General features: G+C 39.9%; 1 protein-coding gene across 8 annotated transcripts in view; it reads right to left on the minus strand.

Annotated features, from left to right (window-relative positions):
* Window positions 1–22,728, minus strand: part of MAP7D2 (MAP7 domain containing 2) — a 144,611-nt gene that overhangs the window by 32,422 nt on the left and 89,461 nt on the right. The window contains exons 1-7 of one of the 8 annotated variants that reach the window (XM_039531924.1): window positions 19,574–19,708; window positions 19,279–19,393; window positions 18,365–18,463; window positions 16,324–16,434; window positions 14,708–14,830; window positions 11,987–12,135; window positions 10,837–10,964 (exon numbers count right to left, since the gene is read on the minus strand). In XM_039531924.1, the coding sequence (XP_039387858.1) occupies window positions 10,837–10,964; window positions 11,987–12,135; window positions 14,708–14,830; window positions 16,324–16,434; window positions 18,365–18,463; window positions 19,279–19,378 (710 nt within the window). In that variant the 5' untranslated portion in view covers window positions 19,379–19,393; window positions 19,574–19,708. Of the gene's footprint in view, window positions 1–10,836; window positions 10,965–11,986; window positions 12,136–14,707; window positions 14,831–16,323; window positions 16,435–18,364; window positions 18,464–19,278; window positions 19,394–19,573; window positions 19,709–22,728 lie in introns of those variants that run through there. The other 7 variants (XM_039531881.1, XM_039531876.1, XM_039531931.1 and 4 more) reach the window with 7 other exon arrangements.

Below are 22,728 nucleotides of genomic sequence, written 5' to 3' on the forward strand. Positions count from 1 at the left end.
AGGCTTCAAAATACACAAGAACAAAAAAATAAAAAAAAATCTAGATCTCTCAGTGTGTGCCAGTCAGCGGTCACATCCAATTTTATCTAAAGGGAGTAGGGAAGAGAACGATGTGTTGCTTTAAAAGCCTGATTCACAATAGCTCATGAATTGGAAGACCATGCTGTAGATTAGAAGGCTGATATTAAATCAGAAATGAACAGCTCAGACATCCTGTTTGTTTTACATCCGCTTTAGTTCAAACCCAAGAGACTGCCACACTTTCAGGTTTTCTTTTTGAAAGGATGCTGTCAGACATACTATTCTTTAGCATTAACATGTCTGCTTTTCACGGTTCATAATTTGTAATATTTTCTCAAAAGCCTGGATGCAATTTTTCCCTATTGGAGAAGTATCTTGAAGGTGATAAACACTTAAAATAATCAATATCCACTGGCAAGTGAGAAATTAAAAAGAATTCCTTGTTTTTGCCCAGCTATTCTACTCTGTCAACTTCCCTGCCCATTAACAGACTTCCATATTAAGTTAAGATTATCTTTTATCGTTCTAAACTTTTCTGTGCTTCATGCCACTTCCTGACTCATCTGTAATTTCACACAACTTTGTATACTTCCTCTTGTCTTCTAATTAGTGTTCTTTTGGTATCTCCTTTATTCCCCATTTTGCCTCATCATATTATCACTCTTTCCATCCTTCTTGTACTCCTGGGGGAATTCTGTGCCACTGTGCAATGCAGAATTTTGAAGAAATTAACATGCACACAGAATTTCCTTTCCCCCACAGAAATGGGCTGCAGAGTCCAGCTCTTACATAAAAGGCATTGCTGGGGGCAGGAGAGGGAGCGAGAGGGTTCCCGGCAGCTGCAGTTCCCCGGATACCCTGATGGAAGGAAAGAGTGGTGCGCAGGAAACTCCATGCAAGCCTAGGACTCAGCATCAAGCTGTTTCTTCCTCTGGATTCCTAGGCCAGGGCCAGCCCACAACATTTTGGCACCTGGGGCAGGGAGCTCAAATGATGTCCCCATGCCCCCTCATTTGAGCCAAAACTTTGAAAGGTCTCAATTCTGCATTCTTCCTGTTCTACTCCTCTCATGGTACTTTTCTGCTACCTACCCCAATAAAGGAGAACAACTTAAAATGCCTTGTTCAAAAATTTTAAGTAACACTTAACTTTCAAACACCTGAACAGGAAATGTAACTTTTTTTGTCTGCATAGTAAACACTGGCATTTTTATCTGTTTGAATAATCAAAGTGGTGCTTTTCATGCCGCCTTGGTTGCAAAGATTTAAACTGCTTCCTGAAGGTCCACAGTCTGGGCCAGCTCATGCTCTACTGAGATGGTTGCAAGGCCGACCAGCCTCTCCTGTGTCATTGTGGAGCGTAGATGTGTTTTTATTTACTTCAGCTTGGAGAAGCTGCGTTCTTCACTGGCAACTGTTACAGGAAGTGTCAGAAGTATGCACAGAGTAACAAAAGCATTTGGAAAGAGGGTGGTCATCTTATTCCAGAACAGCCTTTGGAGTTGATCCTGCTGAAATGCATCTTGAAAGGGCTTTCAGTTCATCACCTAAATCATTTGCATCAATATCGCACATATCATCATGTGTAATTGCTGGTGTAGGGCTTCTTCAGGTATAGTGAGGAGTTTTGGAATATCGTACAACATCCCAAATATACTGCTGTGTTCCTTGAGCTGCATGAAACGTTCTTCAACTGACTGTATTACACAATCTAGCACCTGGTTAAAGAATTCAACTTTGAATTGTTGTTTGGGGTCTCTTATGGGATTATCCCATGCCTTGTAATCAAAATGTCATCTTCTTTGGTGACTCTTGTATTCTTGAATGGGTGGGAAAATAGCTTCAGTGTGAAGTTCCTCTGCCAACTTCTGTGCACTCTTCAGAAAGTTTTGAAATCCCTCAACTGACCACTAAGACTGTAGGTATGACTTTGCTTTGTCCAGTTGTTCCATTGCTCCAGATATATCAAAGTCAACACCTTGGAGTCTCTTGCTTGCAACATTTATTTCAAACTGTATGTCATGCCACAACACTAAGCCACACAGAAATTTGAAGTTATGTATGTTTCTGGTGATTCCATTTCCCTCTGCCACTGTTCTCTCACGAACAGTTCCTGTCATAGCATTATCCTCCATAATGGCAACTATGGCATCACCTATCTTCCCAATTTGGTGTTTGATAGGCTTTATCGCCGCCACTTGACTTTCCCATCGTGTAGCACTCAGTGGTTTCAGTGTCAGAGAGGATGTTCCCTGATGTTGCTTCAAAATTTGCCATCGATGAGTTGACGCGGAGAAAAATACATAGATGCTTTGCATTACATTAAAAAATTCAGCAGCCTCACTAGAAGCTGATGCTGCATCACTGACCACCCAGTTCAATGAGAACTACATGGGACAAAAAGAACTTGAGGGTTTAACTCTCGGATCCGTGTCTGCACTCCTCTGTTCTTTCCTCTCATGTTGGCACCATTATTGTAGCCCCGACCTCTCATGTCATATCGCAATTCCCGTATCTTCCAGCTTTTTAAGAAGCACATTTGTCATACCAGCTCCTGTAGTATCATCAATGTCAATAAATTCTAGAAAATGCTCCTTGACAGTCACCATTGCAGGGACATTTTCACTAGGTTCTGTTGTTGTTACAAAATGCACCATTAAAGTCATTTTTTCCGTATGGCTGATGTCAGGTGTGCAGTCCAGAATAACAGAGTAATATCTTGCTGACTTCAGATCTGCCACAATCTTCTGACTTTTGTTGCCAGTAACTGTATGATCTCATTTTGAATTGTTTTACAAGGTAGTGGTGTGTGTACATTTCTTGGATGGTGACTCTTCTTAGATGCTTCTGGAATACAGCATCAAACTCAGCCATCAGCTCCACAATTTAAAGGAAGTTTCCATTGTTTGGCACATACAGCTGATCTGAAGTGACACACAGTGCTAGGTTTTGGGTAGCAAGCATTCTCACAATGGCAATGAGGCTTTTCAGAACATTTTGCCAGTAAAGAGACTCTGATGCAATCTTCTCTTGATGCTGATCATCTATGGTGGCTTTTAACCTTAGTCTCATCTCAAGCTCTTTCCACCTATGGAATGGTCTCTGGTGATATGCTGCCTTCTCGTGGCATGCTAGATTTCTAGCCAGATTTTTCCAGTCCTTTGTTCCTGTAGAACCCAATGTGGCTGGAACATTAGACTGGAACATTAGACTGCAGCATTCTGAGTTTTTGAGTACATAAGCCATGGCCTCTCCACTTTGTCACCATTGGGGATTTCATGCCAGTAATGTGTTGGATGGAAACTTCTATTTTCATTGTCTTTGGGGAATATGAAGTTTTTCACTTGCTGTGGCCCATGAAGTACAGGAAGTCCCTCAGGCTACTGCTCAAGTGAGTCCACAGTCCTGGAGCATCTAGACTTAAGGAACAAAACTCAGCAGCAGCTGATTCTTGCACTTCCACCACACTCTTCTCTGACCTACACTTTTCTTCAGAAATGTGCATGGTTACATCCATCTGAGATGGAGATCTGGATGCTGCAGTAGCTGCCAGGTCACCTGCACTCTGACTAACTGGAAGATCAGGCATCTCCTCACCACTCACATCCTCATTGGGGCTGGAAGGCTCATCATGAACATTTGTGTCTATGTATCTCAGGAGACCTTTTTCCTGCTTAGATAGAAAAGCTTCCTTTGCTTGCTTGCTTTTTTTGAATGCTGCCCCAAAGGGGCGTTTTCTTCTTTCACTCGTGACTGCTGTTCTGTGACAGCTTTCGTGTCTCTCAACACTCAATTGAAGGGGACAAATAAGCAGGCAGGTAGCAGGGCCTGAGTGAGGGAAGATATCAGCGTCTTAAGGGCCTAACTGGCTCCTACTACTTCAGTTGACTGCCAGTTCTCCTCAAGTGGGTTCAGGGAAGAAGCAGGAAACAGAAAGCTCCCTGAGAAGCTGGTGTTAATCAGTCCAGGCTCCCGGAGGTGCTAGAGAGGTACATAAGAGGCTCCTCTCTCTCCCTGAAGCTCCTGCTGCTTTCTGTTATTCCCTCTCACCTTTTCTCTTGCCTGCCTAGGGTGACCAGATGTTCCAATTTTATACGGACAGTCCCGATTTTTGGGTCTCTCTCTCTTATGTCGGCTCCTATTACCCTTCACCTCCATCCCAATTTTTCACATTTGCTGTCTGTACACCCTATGCCTGCCTGTTATGTCTCTTGTGCCCTCCTTCCTCCAGCACAGCACTCCACCATCTCTGTGCATCTAGAGCAGAGAGAATACATATGCACCAGCAGCAGACGCTCTGGGTCCTAGTGGTGCCCCCCCCCCCCCAGTCTGGCACCTGACGCAGCTGCCTCAGTTCGCCTCATGGTAAAGCCAGCCCTGCCCTGGGCTCTGGAGCAGGGGAAGGTGTCTGGGATGAGTGGGGGCACGGCTGGGCTCTGGGGAGGGGATGCGGGTATCTGGGCAAGGGAGGGCCCCGTGGCTGGGCTCTGGGGGTGGTGGTGCAGGGTAAAGAATGTCAGTGAAGCCAAACGGCAAAAATTAAAATGTTTGTACACTAATGCGAGGAGCCTAGGTAACAAAATGGAGGAACTAGAGCTACTGGTGCAGGAAGTGAAACCAGATATTATAGGGATAACAGAAACATGGTGGAATAGTAGTCATGACTGGAGTACAGGTATTGAAGACTATGTGCTGTTAGGAAAGACAGAAATAAAGGCAAAGGTGGTGGAGTAGCACTGTATATCAATGATGAGGTAAACTGTAAAGAAATAAGAAGTGATGGAATGGATAAGACAGAGTCTGTCTGGGCAAAAATCACATTGGGAAAGAAAGCTACTAGATCCTCCCCTGAGTGTGCTACAGACCGCCGGGATCTGATTTGGATATGGATAGAGACCTCTTTAATGTTTTTAATGAAGTAAACACTAATAGGAATTGTGTGATCATGGGAGACTTTAACTTCCCAGATATAGACTGGAGAACAAGTGCTAGTAATAATAGGGCTCAGATTTTTCTGGATGCGATAGCTGATGGATTCCTTCACCAAGTAGTTGAAGAACCAACAAGAGGGGATGCCATTTTAGATTTGGTTTTGGTAAGTAGTGAGGACCTCATAGAAGAAATGGTTGTAGGGGACAATCTTGGTTCAAGTGATCATGAGCTAATTCAGTTCAAACTAAATGGAAGGATCAACAAAAATGGATCTGGGACTAGCATTTTTTATTTCAAAAGGGCTAACTTTAAAGAATTAAGGAAATTAGTTAGGGAAGTGGATTGGACTGAAGAACTTGGGGATCCAAAGGCAGAGGAGGCCTGGAATTACTTCAAGTCAAAGTTGCAGAAACTATCAGAAGCCTGCATCCCAAGAAAGGGGAAAAAATTCATAGGCAGGAGTTGTAGACCAAGCTGGATGAACAAGCATCTCAGAGAGGTGATTAGAAAAAAGCAGAAAGCCTACAAGAAGTGGAAGATGGGAGGGATTAGCAAGGAAAGCTACCTTATTGAGGTCAGAACATGTAGGGATAAAGTGAGAAAGGCCAAAAGCCACGTAGAGTTGGACCTTGCAAAGGGAATTAAAACCAATAGTAAAAGGTTCTATAGTCATATAAATAAGAAGAAAACAAAGAAAGAAGAAGTGGGACCGCTAAACACTGAGGATGGACTGGAGATTAAGGATAATCTAGGCATGGCCCAATATCTAAACAAATACTTTGCCTCAGTCTTTAATGAAGAGCTTAGGGATAATGGTAGGGTGACAAATGGGAATGAGGATATGGAGGTAGATATTACCACATCCGAGGTAGAAGCCAAACTCAAACATCTTAGTGGGACGAAATCGGAGGGCCCAGAATATTCTTCATCCAAGAATATTAAAGGAACTGGCACATGAAATTGCAAGCCCATTAGCAAGAATTTTTAATGAATCGGTAAACTCAGGGGTTGTACCTTATGACTGGAGAATTGCTAACATAGCTCCTATTTTTAAGAAAGGGGAAAAAAAAGTGGTCTTGGAAAAAAATTTGAAGGAGAAAGTAGTTAAGGACATTGAGGTCAATGATAATTGGGACAAAATACAACATATTTTTACAAAAGATAGATCGTGCCAAACCAACCTGATCTCCTTCTTTGAGAAGGTAACAGATTTTTTTAGACAAACGAAACCCAGTGGATCTAATTTACCTCGATTTCAGTAAGGCATTTGATACGGTTCCACATGGGGAATTATTAGTTAAATTGGAAAAGATGAGGATCAATATGGAAATTGAAAGGTGGATAAGGAACTGGTTAAAGGGGAGACTACAACAGGTCATACTGAAAGGTGAACTGTTAGGCTGGAAGTTAGAGGAGTTCCTCAGGGATCAGTTTTGGGACCAATCTTATTTAATCTTTTTATTACTGACCTTGGCACAAAAAGTGGGAATGTGCTAATAAAGTTTGCGGATGACACAAAGCTGGGAGGTATTGCTAACACAGAGAAGGACCAGGATACCATACAGGAAGATCTGGATCACTTTGTAAACTGGAGTAATAGTAACAGGATGAAATTTAATAGTGAAAAGTGCAAGATCATGCATTTAGGGATTAATAACAAGAATTTTGGTTATAAATTGGGGACACATCAGTTGGAAGTAACAGAGGAGGAGAAGGACCTTGGAGTATTGATTGATCACAGGATGACTATAAGCCGCCAATGTGATATGGCCATTAAAAAAGCTAACGCGGTTTTAGGATGCATCAGGCGAGGTATTTCCAGTAAAGATAAGTAGGTGTTAGTATCGTTATACACAGCACTGATGAGACCTCATCTGGAATATTTGTGCAGTTCTGATCTCCCATGTTTAAGAAGGATGAATTCAAACTGGAACAGGTACAAAGAAGGGCTACTAGGATGATCCGAGGAATGGAAAACCTATCTTATGAAAGGAGACTCAAAGTGCTTGGCTTGTTTAGCCTAACCAAAAGAAGGCTGAGGGAGGATATGATGGCTCTTTATAAATATATCAGAGGGATAAATATCAGGGAGGGAGAGGAATTATTTAAGCTTAGTACCAATGTGGACACAAGAACAAATGGATATAAACTGGACACTAGGAAGTTTAAACTTGAAATTAAACGAAGGTTTCTAACTATTAGAGGAGTGAAGTTCTGGAACAGCCTTCCAAGGGGAGTAGTGGGAGCAAAAGACATATCTGGCTTCAAGACTAAGGCTGATAAGTTTATGGAGGGGATGGTATAATGGAATAGCCTAATTTTGGCAATTAATTGATCTTTGATTATTAGCAGGTAAATATGCCCAATGGTCTGTGATGGGATGTTAGATGGGGTGGGATCTGAGTTACTACAGAGAATTCTTTCCAGGGTGCTGGCTGGTGAGTCTTGCCCACATGCTCAGGGTTTAACTGATCGCCATATTTGGGGTTGGGAAGGAATTCTCCTCCAGGGAAGATTGGCAGAGGCCCTGGAAGTTTTTCGCCTTCCTCTGCAGTATGAGGCATGGGTCACTTGCTGGAGGATTCTCTGCACCTTGAGGTCTTTAAACCACGATTTGAGGACTTCAATAACTCAGACATAGGTTAGGGGTTTGTTACAGGAGTGGATGGGTGAGATTCTGTGGTCTGCATTGTGCAGGAGGTCAGACTAGATGACCATAATGGTCCCTTCTGACCTTATGTCTATGAATCTATCAATATGAATCTATGAATATTACTGGGGGTAAGGGGGATTATGGATGGGCTCTGGGGGGGGAGGGGTTGTGGGTGTCTGGCCTCCTAGCTGGGCTGTGTGTGTGTGCGCGCGCGCGGAGAAACAGGAACTGGGTTGTTATAGGGCAGGGGTCAGCAACCTTTCAGAAGTGGTTTGCCAAGTCTTCCTTTTGTTCACTCTAGTTTCGCGTGCAAGTAATATATTTTAACGTTTTTAGAAGGTCTCTTTCTATAAGTCTATAATATATAACTAAACTAGCGTTGTATGGAAAGTAAATAAGGTTTTTAAAATGTTTAAGAAGCTTCATTTAAAATTAAATTAAAATGCAGAGCCCCCTGGACCGGTGGCCAGGACCCGGAGCCACTGAAAATCACCTCGCTTGCCACCTTCAGCATGCGTGCCATAGGTTGCCTACCCCTGTCATAGGGGTTTCTTTAACTCTCTACTCCTGGGGGAATTTGTGTCTCTCTCTGTATTGTTACAGACATACTTGATGACAGGTATTTTGAAATAAATTACCAAATTATTGAAACTGGCATGATTATGTGGTGTTATTTTACAATATTGTGTGCAGACTTTTTAGTTTTTTGGCGCAGAATGCCCCCAGGAATATTCTTGGCCCTTTTAGTGGAACAAGCTCCTTTCTTTTAATCATTTCACTAGATCTTTGTCCAAATGTAATTGTGGATGTTCTCATTATTTATATAAAAGTGTCTATTTTTTAAAAATTCTAAGTTCTTGGCCTCAATCTTTTATGCAAACTAGTTTAATAGGTTAAAGGCATTGAAAAATAAAGCATTTCCTTTATCAGTTATAAGTTGGTTGTCTTTCAATTTCATTGAATGGCCCCTTGTTCCATGATATGAGAAAAGGTAAATCAGGTACTACTGTTCTCCTGCTCTGTACCATTCATTAGTTTGTATCTCTCCATCATGTCCCTTCTTATTTATCATCTCTCTAAACTAAACATTTTCATTGTCTACTCATCCAGAACTGTTTCCATGTCGCTACTCTCCCATTCCTGAACCTCCTCTATTTCTTGTATATCTTTGAGATAGGATGATTGAACTGTTAAGGAATACCATCACATTTAAGAAATGCCATCATTTTAATAATATTTTGGACTTATTTTATATCCAATCAACTAATTTTTGTTTACATTTTTGACTGCCATCACACACTGAGCAGAAATTTTCCCTGAACGGTATAAAATGATGCTTAAAAAATTGGGCTCTGCAGAGCTGCCATTTCATTCTTCAATGTTACATGAATTTGTCTCAGTCCAAATTCATGTAACTCCAACATTTGGAACATACAAGTCTTTACTGTATACTTAATATATGACATTTGATTGTGACCCAGGATGGAAACATGAATTAGGAATGTGTTGTGGCTGAGTATGAGGGGTCTTCTGGAAGACAGAAGATGTGTCTCAATTCAGGCTATGTCGACACTACAAGGCAGGGGTGTGATTCCTTTGCTTATGTATACATACTTGCACTAACTCATGAGTGTAAACAGCAAGGCAGCCATGGTACATGGTAGCATCAGTCGCGGAAGTGGAGGCAGAACTGAGCCATACTGAGTATGAGTCTCAGGAGGATTTGTACTCGGCCTGGTTCAACTGTGCCTCCGCTCCTGCTATTGGTGCTACCCTGGTTACACGTCTGTTAGCTCCATGAGAGTTAGCACGAATGTGTGTACACGAGCAGGTGTAATTCCACCCCAGCTCGTAGCAGAGACACAGCCATAGTGTCAAAGGCTAGACTGCTTTTCGAAACGTCTCCATGAAATCCCTACACTATTTTGTCTGACTAACACGAAACTTACATGCACAAAACTCTCTTCTGTCAAGAGGCCACACACAAAAAGTTTGAAAGAGAGGGAGGGTAGGGTTGGGTTGTTTGTTGTTGTTGTTAAAGATGATGGGAATGTGTCAAACTGGACTCATGGGGCATCAGCATGTGGCAAGGTTAAAAACCTTTGTGCTAATTAGAAAAAGGAGATCACATCATAGATGGATGAGACTGAGATATGAATGTTCCAAGGGGCACAGAGAAAATGCATAACACAAAACTGTTATAGGCAGTAATCAGCTCAAACCCAATAGTACACTGAACTAAAGAAAGAAAGGATGAAGCTATAAGGATGTTAAAGATAAATTTCTTTAGATGGAGGGTAATACATTTGTTTGTGGACTGGACTACCATGGTCAGCAATAGAAACTGCAACTTTAAATGTATTAAAAAAGGAGTTAGACTAATATTTAGTGTTTGTACTCTTGCCAGGGCCACCCAGAGGATTCAGGGAGCCTGGGGTCTTCGGCGGCAGGGGGCCCCCGCTGCTGAATGGCCACTGAAGACCTGGCACTTCGGCGGCGGGTCCCGGGATGGAAGGACCCCCCGTCGCGGGTCTTCGGGGCACTTCGGCGGCGGGTCCCGGAGCAGAAGGACCCCCCGCCGCGAGTCTTTAGGGTACTTCGGCGGTGGGTCCCATTGCAGAAGGACCCCCTGCCGCGGGTCTTTAGGGCACTTTGGTGGCGGGTCCCGGAGGGAAGGACCCCCCGCCACCGAATTGCCACCAAAGACCCGGAGCGGAAGAAGCTCTGGGGGCCCAGGCCCTTCGAAAGTTTTCCGGGGCCCCCGGAGCAAGTGAAGGACCCCGCTCCAGGGGGCCCAAAAAACTCTCATGGAGGCCCCTGTGGGGCCCGGGACCTGGGACAAATTGCCCCACTTGCCCCCCCTCTGGGCAGCCCTGACTCTTGCCAATTTCTTTCTTCTTAGATAGAGAAGGATGGCTTTAACCTCCCCTGCTCCCCCAAACAAACAAACAAACATTTCTATGCTACATAACTAAAGCCAGGCTAACACAACCAGATTTAATATAAGCTACCAAATGAAAGGCTAACACCAATCAGTTCATGAGTGGGACTAAGACAGATGAAGAGAAATATTATCAGAGAGCCATTAACACAATAATATAAAAAATTAGAACTTAAATTAATCTGGATTTTAATCAAAATTTCTAAGGAAGCCCCTGAGCAGTTAATGGTTTTCCTATAACAATAGGGACATTCTCAAAAAGTACTGAAGCAATGAGAAAATATTCATACTTCGGTGGTGCAGGTGATGCAGATCTTTTAGACATGCTTGCAGGAGAATCAGATCTTCTCAGAGGGGATCCCAGGCCAGATGATGAAACAGGTGTTGTGGGTCGCTTCTCTCTCTTTATCTTTTCAGTCTAGAAAAAGAAATGTGTGTGTTTTTGTTTAGCTTGTAATTAAAAGCAATGCTTCGATGATAAACTATCTGTATTAACAGAAGGACATATAAACAGATTTGCATAACATTCACATAAAATGGAAGTTTTCTAAATCCCAGCATACAATTGGACTGCAAGATCTTTTTCAATACTGAATATACATTTTTATGTCTTGCACACACAGTATATGCTGCTGCAAAAATACCTTTCAGGCCATAAACAAATATTAATGGAGTGGTACAGAAGGGCACTGCCCCGTTGGAGCCCGGAAAGCATTGAGTAGAATTTTCAAAAGCATCTAAATCCTACTGACTTCCACAACTCCACAGATATGTTCTTTCTATCAATTATTACAAGAGATATGGCACTGTCAAGGGATTTGGCAGAAAATTTGAGCTTTTGTTCTCAGATGCTAGGCAGTGACTAGGCACATGCAGGCTAAGTTAAGTTTCCATGCCTCTATAGAAAATGTACAGTTGTCAATAGTAAAAATCTTGAATAAATTTCACTTAAAATTATATATACAGAAAGAAGTGAAACTTGACAGGTATAAATTAGTGATGCTGCCAATGCATTAGACAAGCTACCAGAGCATGAGGAAAATTTGACAATTCACTAGTAGGGTGGCTTTATTTCTAGTCAAACACTCTCAACTGTGGTGACATCCCATTTGCCATGCAGCTGTAAACCCATTCCCAGAAGTATTGGTTTCACAAGACGTAGCACGTCCAGAAAACATGTTTCACTGCCAGAAATGTAGATTCCCTGAATACAGAAGTGTCATTTCCACTAATGCTGGTTAATAGAGGCTACACTGCCTTCCAGGAAGATATTAAAAACCTGCTGATTGGCAGGTGAATAGAACCAACAAATGGATGTGAACGTTTTTCTGCTTTCTGTTCTTTAAAAAAAAAAAAGGTATATTATACAATAATGAAACACAGCAACTAAAGCAACATAACTTTGTCCAGGAACGCAATCAAAACGTGCTCCAAACCCACCTGTGTAACTTCAGCTGCAGTTGCCCCTTTCATGGCATCAGAAGTGGAAGGTGATGCTGCCTTCTTCCTTTCTGCACTTCGGGTGGGGGAAGGCTTGTAGGGAGATTTAAGAGGACTAGCTGGTGCTACACGAGGACAGATATGGAATACTAAAGAGTTATAGTACAATAGCAAGAGCAAAGGGGAACAGACAGAGGAAGCAGGGGAGAGGAAAAAACAGCACAACTATGTTATAACATTAAACATGGCAAACAACATTTTTAAAGGTTTATTTAAATGGATATTTAAATCACATTAAATCCATGCCTTTTGCATACGTGCAGAATTGTCTCATTTACCAAAAATGCTTCACTAAAAGCATTAACATAAAACCAAGTGCATTTTTAAAAAGACTATCAAATAGCTGAGCACTACAGTATCTCTTTTACCCAGACAAATTATGAATAACTTTATAAATACAGATTTTGTGATTTCCCCCCTCTTCTGAAGAGTGCTGAACTCCTTTATTAAACACGCATAAAAAAAGAATAATAGGATAGCCATAGTTGTGTCAGTGTAGACCAGGGGGTCTCAAACTGGGGGTCAGGACCCCTAAGGTGGTCACGAGGTTATTACATGGGGGGGTCGTGAGCTGTCAGCCTCCACCCCAAACCCCGCTTCACCTCCAGCATTTATAATGGTGTTAAATATATAAAAAGGTGTTTTTAATATATAAGGGGGGGTCACCCTCAGAGGCTTGCTTTGTGAAAGGGGTCACCAATACAAAAGTCTGAGAACCTCTGGTGTAGACAGTGCTAGGTCTCTATCTGTCAACCTAACTACTGCTCTCTGGGAGGTGGGTTAGCTACGCCAATGGGAGAACCCCTCCCATCGCAGTAGTGAGTGTCTATACTGAAGCACTACAGCAGTGCAGTAGCTGTGCGGCTGTAGTGCTTCAAGCACAGACAAGACCTCAGTAACCGAGATCAAATAGGTGCTTTTAAAAGCTGTACCCATATGTCCTAAAAAAAAGCTTGTCTGAGACATATTAAGTGCATGGTTATTATTACTAAGTGCACAATTATTGTTACTGTGCACATATTAAATGCAAAGTTATTGTTACTACACATAACCTTGAATTTAAAAGTTCACTGGTTATGTGCATAATGACCAGAATCATAGCGCTTCCTCCCCGCCCCCGTTGTCTTTTTTTTTTTTTAAACTTGCAATTTGAACAAAGGTTTGTGAAAAGAGGATAGTCTACGTTTTGCTCATATTGCTTTGGCAGTATGTTGGGCATCTTTCACACATGTGAAAAAAACAATATTAACTGGAAGAATGTGAGAAAAAGCAAAACAAAGAACAATTTTTCCCTACGTTTGATGTCCTCTATATAAATCATGAAGAGCCCATTCAAGATTTAGTCTTGCCTCAGTGCAGGGAACTGGACTAGATGACCTGCTTAGGTCCCTTCCAGTCCTACCTTCTGTGGTTGTGTGAAGTAAAAGCAACATACTTTTATTTTGTCTTAGTAGCTCTCCTTTAATTTAGAGCAGAGTACACTGACATTCTGAGTCGGCTTTCCTTTAGACAGCTGCTTTGTGAACAGTAAATCAGGAATTCTCTCATGGCTAAAGTGTTCTATATCATAACTTCTAAAGTACAATATTTTTCATGTAGAAACAAAAAACTGAGAATCTTTTAATGAGTCTACCTTTATATAGAATAAAGAAAAAGTGGAGGGGAAAAAGAGAACATCTTTTTGCTTTGTAATATACCTTTGGGCATCCTTTTATTAAGGAGGTAACATATAGAACATGAGTAGATTTGAGTCACGTAATATGGGGATAACAGATGACATAGATGCTGTACCTTATCACAATTTTGTCCTGAAAAGTGAATATTTTCCTTTGCAGAAAGTCTATTTAAAAAAAAGTGCACAAAAAAACTTTTCCTACTTTTGGTCCTGATTCTGCAAATATGTACTCATGTGAGTAGCCCCAATGAAGTCAGTCAGATTACTCATGTGTATAAAGTCAGTAAGGCTGCTGCTAAATTTGGTTTTGTGTTGGCAGAGATTATAAATCTATTATAATCTATAATATACAGAAAAGAAGCACTAATTACCATCACTCTCTTAAAATGTCTATAAAAATAATATATATAATAATATATATTTTTATCACTAGAAAAACTGATATTCTCCACTCTGTGCTTCTAGTTTATTTCTAAGTATATCCAAGAACTTACCACTTTTATGATCTGTTCCTTTAAAAAGACAAAAATGATTCCATAATAAATAAGTGCAGCCCCAATAAAGCAATTATGGATGAAATTACATGTTTAAAATGCTAACTTGTATTTTGGAAATGATTTGGGTGTTGAGGATAAAGAGCACTACATTAATGTACACTCTTTTGCTCTAATACATGGGTCACCTTGTAGGAAAGGTCCAAAAGTTGAGCTACCTCATAATTATTCTACGCTGGTTTGGAATTTCCTGTTGATTTTATTCAGTTAGCTCATTCAAGACCCTGTCACCAAATTGCCTTATCAATAAAGGTAAGAACTGAAAAGGACAAAATAGTAGACATGTAAATATTTCCATGCTTTTGAGACGTTACTACCCAAAATGGAAGTAAAATTATATTAAAAAATAACAGATAATAGCTCTACGCAATTTTTCAAGTGCAGCTAAACACAGACCTTAACATTTTCAAAGGGCACAATTTTCATTTTTACCTGAATCATTGTATTGCTCAGAAAGCATTAATGTACTTCTGCTTCTGGCTAAAGAAGACTGTGTGGGAGTCAGCAGTCGAGAAACAATAAAGTTTTCCACTGGACTAAGGTGCATGCGGTGAGCTGAAGGATGGGAGCAAATAAAACAAATAAATTTTAAAAGCAAAAACTAAAAAAAAAATTTGTTTTAAATAACTTAAATAAAACCAGTGAAATGATCAAATGAAATGAACAAGAGAAAACCTGTTATGTCTGTGATTTAAAAATGCTATTAAAGAAGTTAATGCTCCTCTGAAGGAGGTTTCTGGTTTCTTCATCAATTTAAGCCACCTAAAATTATCTTCCAACCTGTATAATAAATACAGTAGATTAAACTTGTTTTTTATACAGAAGAAACTGCGGTTCTGCAAAATGGTTGCTTTCATGACTCAGCATGAAAAGGGTTTGCTTTTTTCCCCAATGACAGAGCAGTTTCTGGTTTGTGTGCTAAGTACACTGGGAGTCATTTAAAATGCACAGTCTCTCTGTGGTACAAACCTTATTTATACAATACATCCTTACGCCTTTCCTCCTCATAAATATGAGATATGACTACATATGCTTATAAACAAATTCCTATTACCTGCATTTATAAAGTCACCCATTACCATAACCTCCAAGTTCTACATTTATATTTATTAAGCAACTCTAAAATGAATTTAAAATGAAGTATGTTTACTGTTGCTTCTTGTTTCTGTCAAAATATTTGTCATTTGTTCTAAAAGAAACAATTCACAGAGGGACAAATCCTCCAGTATTTACTGTACAGTTATAATCTTCTAATGGGCCTAATCTTGCAGAGTGCTCATCATCTGCAGCGCCTCTCATGAATCAGGCCTTTAAGTCAAATTAAAAAGGACTCTAGAAATCTTGACACAAGTGACAACTTCCAGCTGGCTCACAACAATGACAAACTTTTGTCAATAACACCCAGTAAATACACACCTGCGTTCATTTTTTAATTATAGTTTCTTAATATGGCTAAAGCATCACATTCAATGCATTTCTGGAGGATTACTGCAATTACATTTTGTGCTCTGCCCTGTTTCTTAGTGCATCACAAGATGAAATACAACCAGTATGAATTCTTGCTGTGTTTTACTGTTTAAATAAACCTCGTATTTACTTAAGGTGCAGAAGCATAATACATCACAGTGTGAACGATCACATCTCAAAAAAACCCCTAATTTGCATCCTTTCTTTAATTCATCCAGCGTTTTCACTGCCCTGCCATTCCTCACCAATATTCAACCACAGTAATGCAGATAACTGGCCACCCAAAATGGTTACATGAAGGTATACTTTGTCCTCTATGGCAAAGACTTATATCTACCGTGCAACATTTAGTCACATACATCCTGGGGTCTCTAACATGGCAGCATTATCCTGGGTTGGCTATAAAGCTATTTCATGTATTTAAGATCTTTTACTAATATATTTAACTCACCACCCCAATAATGTTAGAATTGGTTATTGTAAAGAACTCGAGTTACAAACAGATCTATGGACAAGAGGGTGTGCTTTAAACATAGGAGAGTTTATGCTGATAAGAGACAATGAGCAGCATATTCACTTGCCTCTGTCAGGGGAATATGTTATTGCCGCTGTGGAGGAGGAGAGACGCTTACTGATTGGTGACTCCATTTGCTTTGGCAGATTCATTGTAGAAGCTGATAGTTTGTCACATGCTGCAGAGAGACGCATTAAAGATATTTATATTCATACTACAGTGTTGAACGCTTCCAAAACTAAACCTCTCATTTTTTACTCATGGACCTTTGTCATTCATCTGGGGGCAATGAATAATGTAGACCAGATAATCCTATTCCAACTGCTGTAGATACCAGCATTTTATAAGATACAGTTTGCGATACAATTTTTCTACTTGTGATCTTAACATTTCAATTTTACAATACCCTGTGTAATACAATGCCAGGAGCAAGTGACTTCATCCTAAATCCAAATGAATGAAATTGTATCAAGGAAAGAAATGCAATACTTGTGCAAGAAGAAAATACATAGGCCTCACGAACATAACAAATTTGAACTCTTCCCTGACATCTCTCAGCTTCAGTCTGGCGGAGGTGAGATGTATATCAGCTCCTCCAAAATACTATTCTAATGCAAAATTCAAGATATTCAACACTAATTTTTGCATTTATAGGATGTATGATAGCATCATTTACCTCTTCACCATCTTGCGCATGAGAACTTTCAAAACAATAACTTGGTTTTGGCCCAACTGTTTACATTTGTTTTTATTTCTGTTACAATACTGTTTGATAAAGTAAATTTTGACTTGATAACTATTCCTATGTACTCATAAGTTCAATATGATGATGGAATCACTTATGCCCAATTATTGTAGTGGTGAACTACGACGTGTTGTTCGTTATGTAATGGTCAGAACCTACAAGCATACTGGATGGCTTCAGGGGGGTTGTTTATGTTTTAAATTTTGTTTCTTCCTACAACAACAAAGAAGTTTCAGCTAGTAACTCACATTCATGTTATAAATTCTACAGTCCTTGCTCAACTATGACTCCCACTTACATCAGTGGAAGTCTTGCCTAAGTGACAACTGCAAGATTCAGCCCTATCTGCTATAGCAAGCAATAAAATTCCTTATGTTCACATTTTTAAAAGGTAGGTACAATGATTGCTTCCAGAAAATGCATGCAAACCTGCAAATCACTTATTTGTACATTAATACTGTTTTGTGTGAACATTTACCCATGTCTGCACAAAAGTAAGAGTCTTGCAGTTTACATACATGTGTTTGCAGTACATCAGTTACTCATGCATTTTGCAGGCATAACCATTGTGCCCACCTTTGAAAAAAAAGCTCTTGAGTAGATTGGCTGTGCTAGATTTCCAAAATATGTCATATATATTTGCAGCTGAAGGAAAAAACAAACACCACCAAAAAAACCCCAAAACCCCACAATGTACGATTCATCCCTGGTATAGACATGCAAGATCTATTTCAAAGTCCTCTGAAATTAATATTCTCATCTAACATATAATATAAAATTCAATAAAGTTGTCAAAGGACAAACTCAGAATCAGAATTTGTAATCATTATTACAATGTTCAAAAGACTTCAGCATACTAAAACAACGATGCTTACTAATTTTTAACATATTGTGGATGTAGAGGGTGGGGCTGGAAGGAATAGATACATGAGGGGTGACATGCTATCTCCATAACATATTTACTCTTATTGTATAATTGAAATGTTTTTAAAATAGAACCTCTGCCCCATCAAGTCTCTCTTGAACAAGCTACTCAAATGATATCACACACAAAACTACAAAAACATATCTGTGCCCACAAATTTGACAAAGACATGAATTTATTGAGTTATTCAAGGCCACAGTTAGTGAAAAAATTATGAAATGTCTCCATTGTGCTGGAATGCTAGGCATGCATTGCTTCACTATGACAAAAGAAAAAGAAAAAAGACATTTGTTCCATATCTTTAATGGTAACAGTGTAGAGTAGCAGACTGAAATAATAAGAAAAACAGTGGTTAGGAAGGACAAGATCAGTGGATGGTTTAAAGTGATTAGAACAGTTATAAACGAGACACTATGGTACTGTGATTCTCTGAAATACCATTGTAGGAATCAGCAGCAGCAGTAGAGGTCACAGGGTCTGGAGGAAGGGTGTTGGCAGCTAAACCTAGGAGAGGGGGTGGGGTATTTTCTGATTCACCTATACAGCAGAAAAATCAGAGCAAAGAGAGGTGAAAAATTACCGAATAGGTTAAAAAAAATGTATAAGCTATACTAGAAAATTAAAGAGGTTGCTTTCTAGAAGCATAAGTGATGCTTGTATTGTGAAATAAAGCTCAATGTTTTTTGCTTTAACATGGACAGAAAAATATATTTACATTTAGTTCAGAAGAGAGCAGCAGTCATATTTCATCATCTGAGCAGAGGGTTTTTTTATTTTTGTTTTTTAATAAACCAGTCCATTTGGAAACCCAGTGAATTTAAATGATATAAACAGAAGAGAGATGAATACCTTCTTGAAACATAAAAGCAATTCATGTCGATTATGAAACCAAATCAAAAAGAGCAACAACAACAAAAAAGTATGTGGAAAAATCCATTTTCAACTGTGAATGCTGCATAATCATCTAGAAATCCCTGTGAGCTTTTAGAAGTGACAAAAATAGATTGTTTTCCACAAAGGTTTGGGCAGCACTCAGTTCCTTTGTGAATACGTAGCAAGCTAAATGTGTTGGGGGGGGGTTAAAATTGCATTTTAGCATTTGCTGTGATCCCCAAAACAGTTTCTGATTACTCTATTAAATAATCTGCTTTCACAAACTTAGGAGTGACCTTTCTTCCCAGGAGATACCATAGACAGGAAACCTGATAAACTATTACAAAGCATTTATTCATGCTACATATCAACAGCCCTCACAACATCACAGTAACTATAAACAGGTACCTTCTTCCTATCTTTAATCTCATGCATTTTGCACTTCAGGATCTGCAATGCAGGCAGTTTGTTTCACTCACCATCTCTCCCTCCTGAGCCTGCAGCCAGTGCTCCTCCCCATGACCATCGCTTCTGTTTCTGTTCCAGCTGCTGACTACGTTCTAGTGAACGACGCATCATGGCTTCTAAACGTTCCTGGTTAAATTGTTGCAAAAATGAAGAGAGAGAAATAAAATCTAATTCAGTTCACCTGGGCTTTCTGATCAAAACTAAAAAATAAACGTCATTTGTCACCACACATAATAGGTTCCTGTAATCATGCTATCAACAAAAGAAAAACGACTGAATACAGAAGGTACCAGTATGTCTACCTACCTCCAGAGAGGAGTATCTTTTGTTTGCAATCCACTGAGGTCACTACAGAGGCCTAAGTAAACACCACAGGTTGCATCACTGCCTAGCATCTGTTCCTGCTGGTGAGTCTGCTGCTGTGCTCTGGACTTAATTTGTATAAGAATAATGCTTGACAAGCATTAACTCCTTCTTGTCTAAGCAGGCATCAGGCTTTTCTCCTTCAGTATATTAAAGCTAGATTGCTGCAATGCCAGTGGCTCCTCCTAGCTGCACAGATAAATGATCATTTCAAACCTGAAGCAGGCTGCATTTGCAGGATAACATTTATTTATTTTTTAAATCCCTTCTTCCCCCAAAACACCTTCTACAGATTAGACATTTAAGATTGTCTTTATCCTAATCTGAGTTGCATAGACCATTCAATTTAGATACACCTTTTTAAACACCAGAGGGGTAGCCGTGTTAGTCTGGATCTGTAAAAGGAGCAAAGAGTCCTGTGGCATCTTATAGACTAACAGACGTTTTGAAGCATGAGCTTTCGTGGGTGAATACCCACTTCTTCGGATGCAAGCACCCACGAAAGCTCATGCTCCAAAACGTCTGTTAGTCTATAAGGTGCCACTGGACTCTTTGCTGCTTTTACTTTTTAAACACATATTTACTACTTCTTGCTCTGAACAACTTGCTTCCCCGTCCCTTACGCCCACATACCCCCCCCCCCCGCCCCTTTCCCTCTGCCTGGTGTATTTTTTTTATTTTTTTTTCCCTTTGGTCCCTCTGGAAATCTTGCCCCACCTTTAAACTTTCAACTGTTTATGCATGATCTTTCCATTACCTCCACCTCCTGGCCCTAACTGAAACCTGACTCCTCCATCCATGCCTGTTACCATCTTCCCCGTGCAGTGCACACTCTCTTTGTGCTTTATTGGTCAAGATGTTGACACTGGCCTTTTACTTTCTTACTCTTTTTTTTCCTTCAAAATGGGCATCATCTTGTTCTTTGCCCTCTGCTTATTTTTTGCATCTATTGCCTCCCACATTCCTGGTCCTTCTTCCTCTCCTCCAAACTGCCCTCCATCATCCTTGGCCACTTCAGCCTCCATGCTGAAGATCAGTCCAGCTGTGCAGCCTCTCACTTTCTTACCCAACATTCATTCATTCGTTTTTTACCTCAGTTCCTCTACTCACCTCATCAGTCACTCTATTTTTCACGAGACACTGGATTCTTATGCTTTACATTTTCTGTCCCTGATCACCACATTATCTTCCTTATTCATCCCAGTTAAAATCCAACCCAATCTCAAAATCCTTGTGTTACCTCCAATCTACTAAACATCCTTTTATCATTAACCTCTTTCACTTTGGCAGAGAACACTGGTCTCCAGAGGCAATGCATAAGGGGCATACAGGGTCATGTCCTCCCTTTCCCTCCACCCCCCAATTTGCTGTTTGGCTTCTACTGAGCATGTTCACAAGGACTTCTCATAATACTTACCCAAATGGCATCTTGTAAGGTATCATACGTAAACTGGTAACACACTAGATATTAATATTATTGTGTGATTTAGCATGTGAAGAGTTAGCTAGGTGTGCTGGAAATATGTTTAGATCAAGCATACTAAGTAGAGTGGATAACAAGCCTGCCCTAGACAAAGGAATGTGGATTTAACAGTCTGCCTAGCTTGATTACAGGCAAAGGACAATGAAAGTACATTTACATATAAGGTAAACAAAGTAATCAAGTTAACAGGTGATGCAAGAGCATGGTGAGCATACTAGGGGACTCCCCAGAGTCTGAACCCTCAGAAGGTCTTCATGGCTCTTGAGGCAAAGTCAATGGTCTTTGGGGAATAAAATGGGAGCAAACATCCTGGCTATCCGTCACTTAGGGGACAAAGGGAACAGCACCCTCTGATTCTGTGAACGCTGGATCCTCTGGCCTGAAGGGTGAGAGATGCTGGTAGTTTGAGTTTGAGAAAGCTTAGGCAAAGATTGTAACTTGTTAAAATTAAGTTTTAGTCACTAGGAAACATGTTTCTGTTTTATTTGTAACCATTTGTCTCTATTACTCTTGCTTAGTATCACTTAAGTCTACATTCTTTATCAATAAACGTATGCTTAGTTTTACTATAAACCATCTCAGTGCTGCGTATTAAGATAAAGAGCATGTCCTATTTCTGGTCAAGTGTAAACGTCTCCACCCCATCCTCCTCCATGATCTATCCACTGATTTCAGCAGCAGGCCACTTCCTACTCCTGGATTCTGATCTATAGGTTCTTCCTCTTCCTCTCCCTCTCCAACTACTCCTTTAGTTTCTCCTCTCCCTCTTTCCTCACCCATCTCTTTATAGTCTCCTCCCACTCATTCCAGTTATCCTCCTTGCCTCTGAAATGTCATCCCACCAGTGTTATGCAAAACACTCTTTTCTCTCATATCCCTCTTTAAACACACTTCCGCAAAACCTACCAACCTTATCATAGCTAATAAGTATTATAACACACTTATTTAAAAAAAAAGTGATACTATATATTAAAATGTCAACTGGTTATAAGAGGCAATGTGTATTTGTTTTGTCTGTTTATAACTTTAATATTCCATGGGGCAAAGATCATGTCATCCTCTGTTTTGTAGGTCAGATAACACAATGATGGCATTTAAAATAACTAAAAACACTGTTATATGAACAAAATAAAGCACAAAATGAAATAGTCTAAAGGAAAAATTGTGGGTTTTTTCATAGGTATTTGAAAACTCACGTTACCCACATTTAGAATTTGATATCTTAAATTGTATAGTATGAAACTACAAAGAGAAAAGGATTTTCTGTATATTTTCTTTGGAAATACATATTTTCATTTATGTAGTGCCTTTCGTCAAAGAATCACAGAACACTTGAATATTAAACCCTCACAAAATTAACAAACATATACATTAACATTTTAAACTAGCAAAATATCACATACTTAAAGCAAAAACCAAAAAAACCCAGCTGTTAGCCTATAAAAATTCAGGGTTAGCAAAAACAACATTTGGATTTAGTACTGCTACAACCAAATTATTTGCCCAGGAATAGCTAAACAGTAGGATACAAATGCATTTCTCCATCAGCAACACAAAATTTGCTGCCTTTGTTACACAGACCCTAACTCCTTGAAAGACATTTCATACACTGTGC

This window comes from Mauremys reevesii, linkage group 1 (genome assembly GCF_016161935.1).
Source record: "Mauremys reevesii isolate NIE-2019 linkage group 1, ASM1616193v1, whole genome shotgun sequence".
Taxonomy (NCBI): Eukaryota; Metazoa; Chordata; order Testudines; family Geoemydidae; genus Mauremys; species Mauremys reevesii.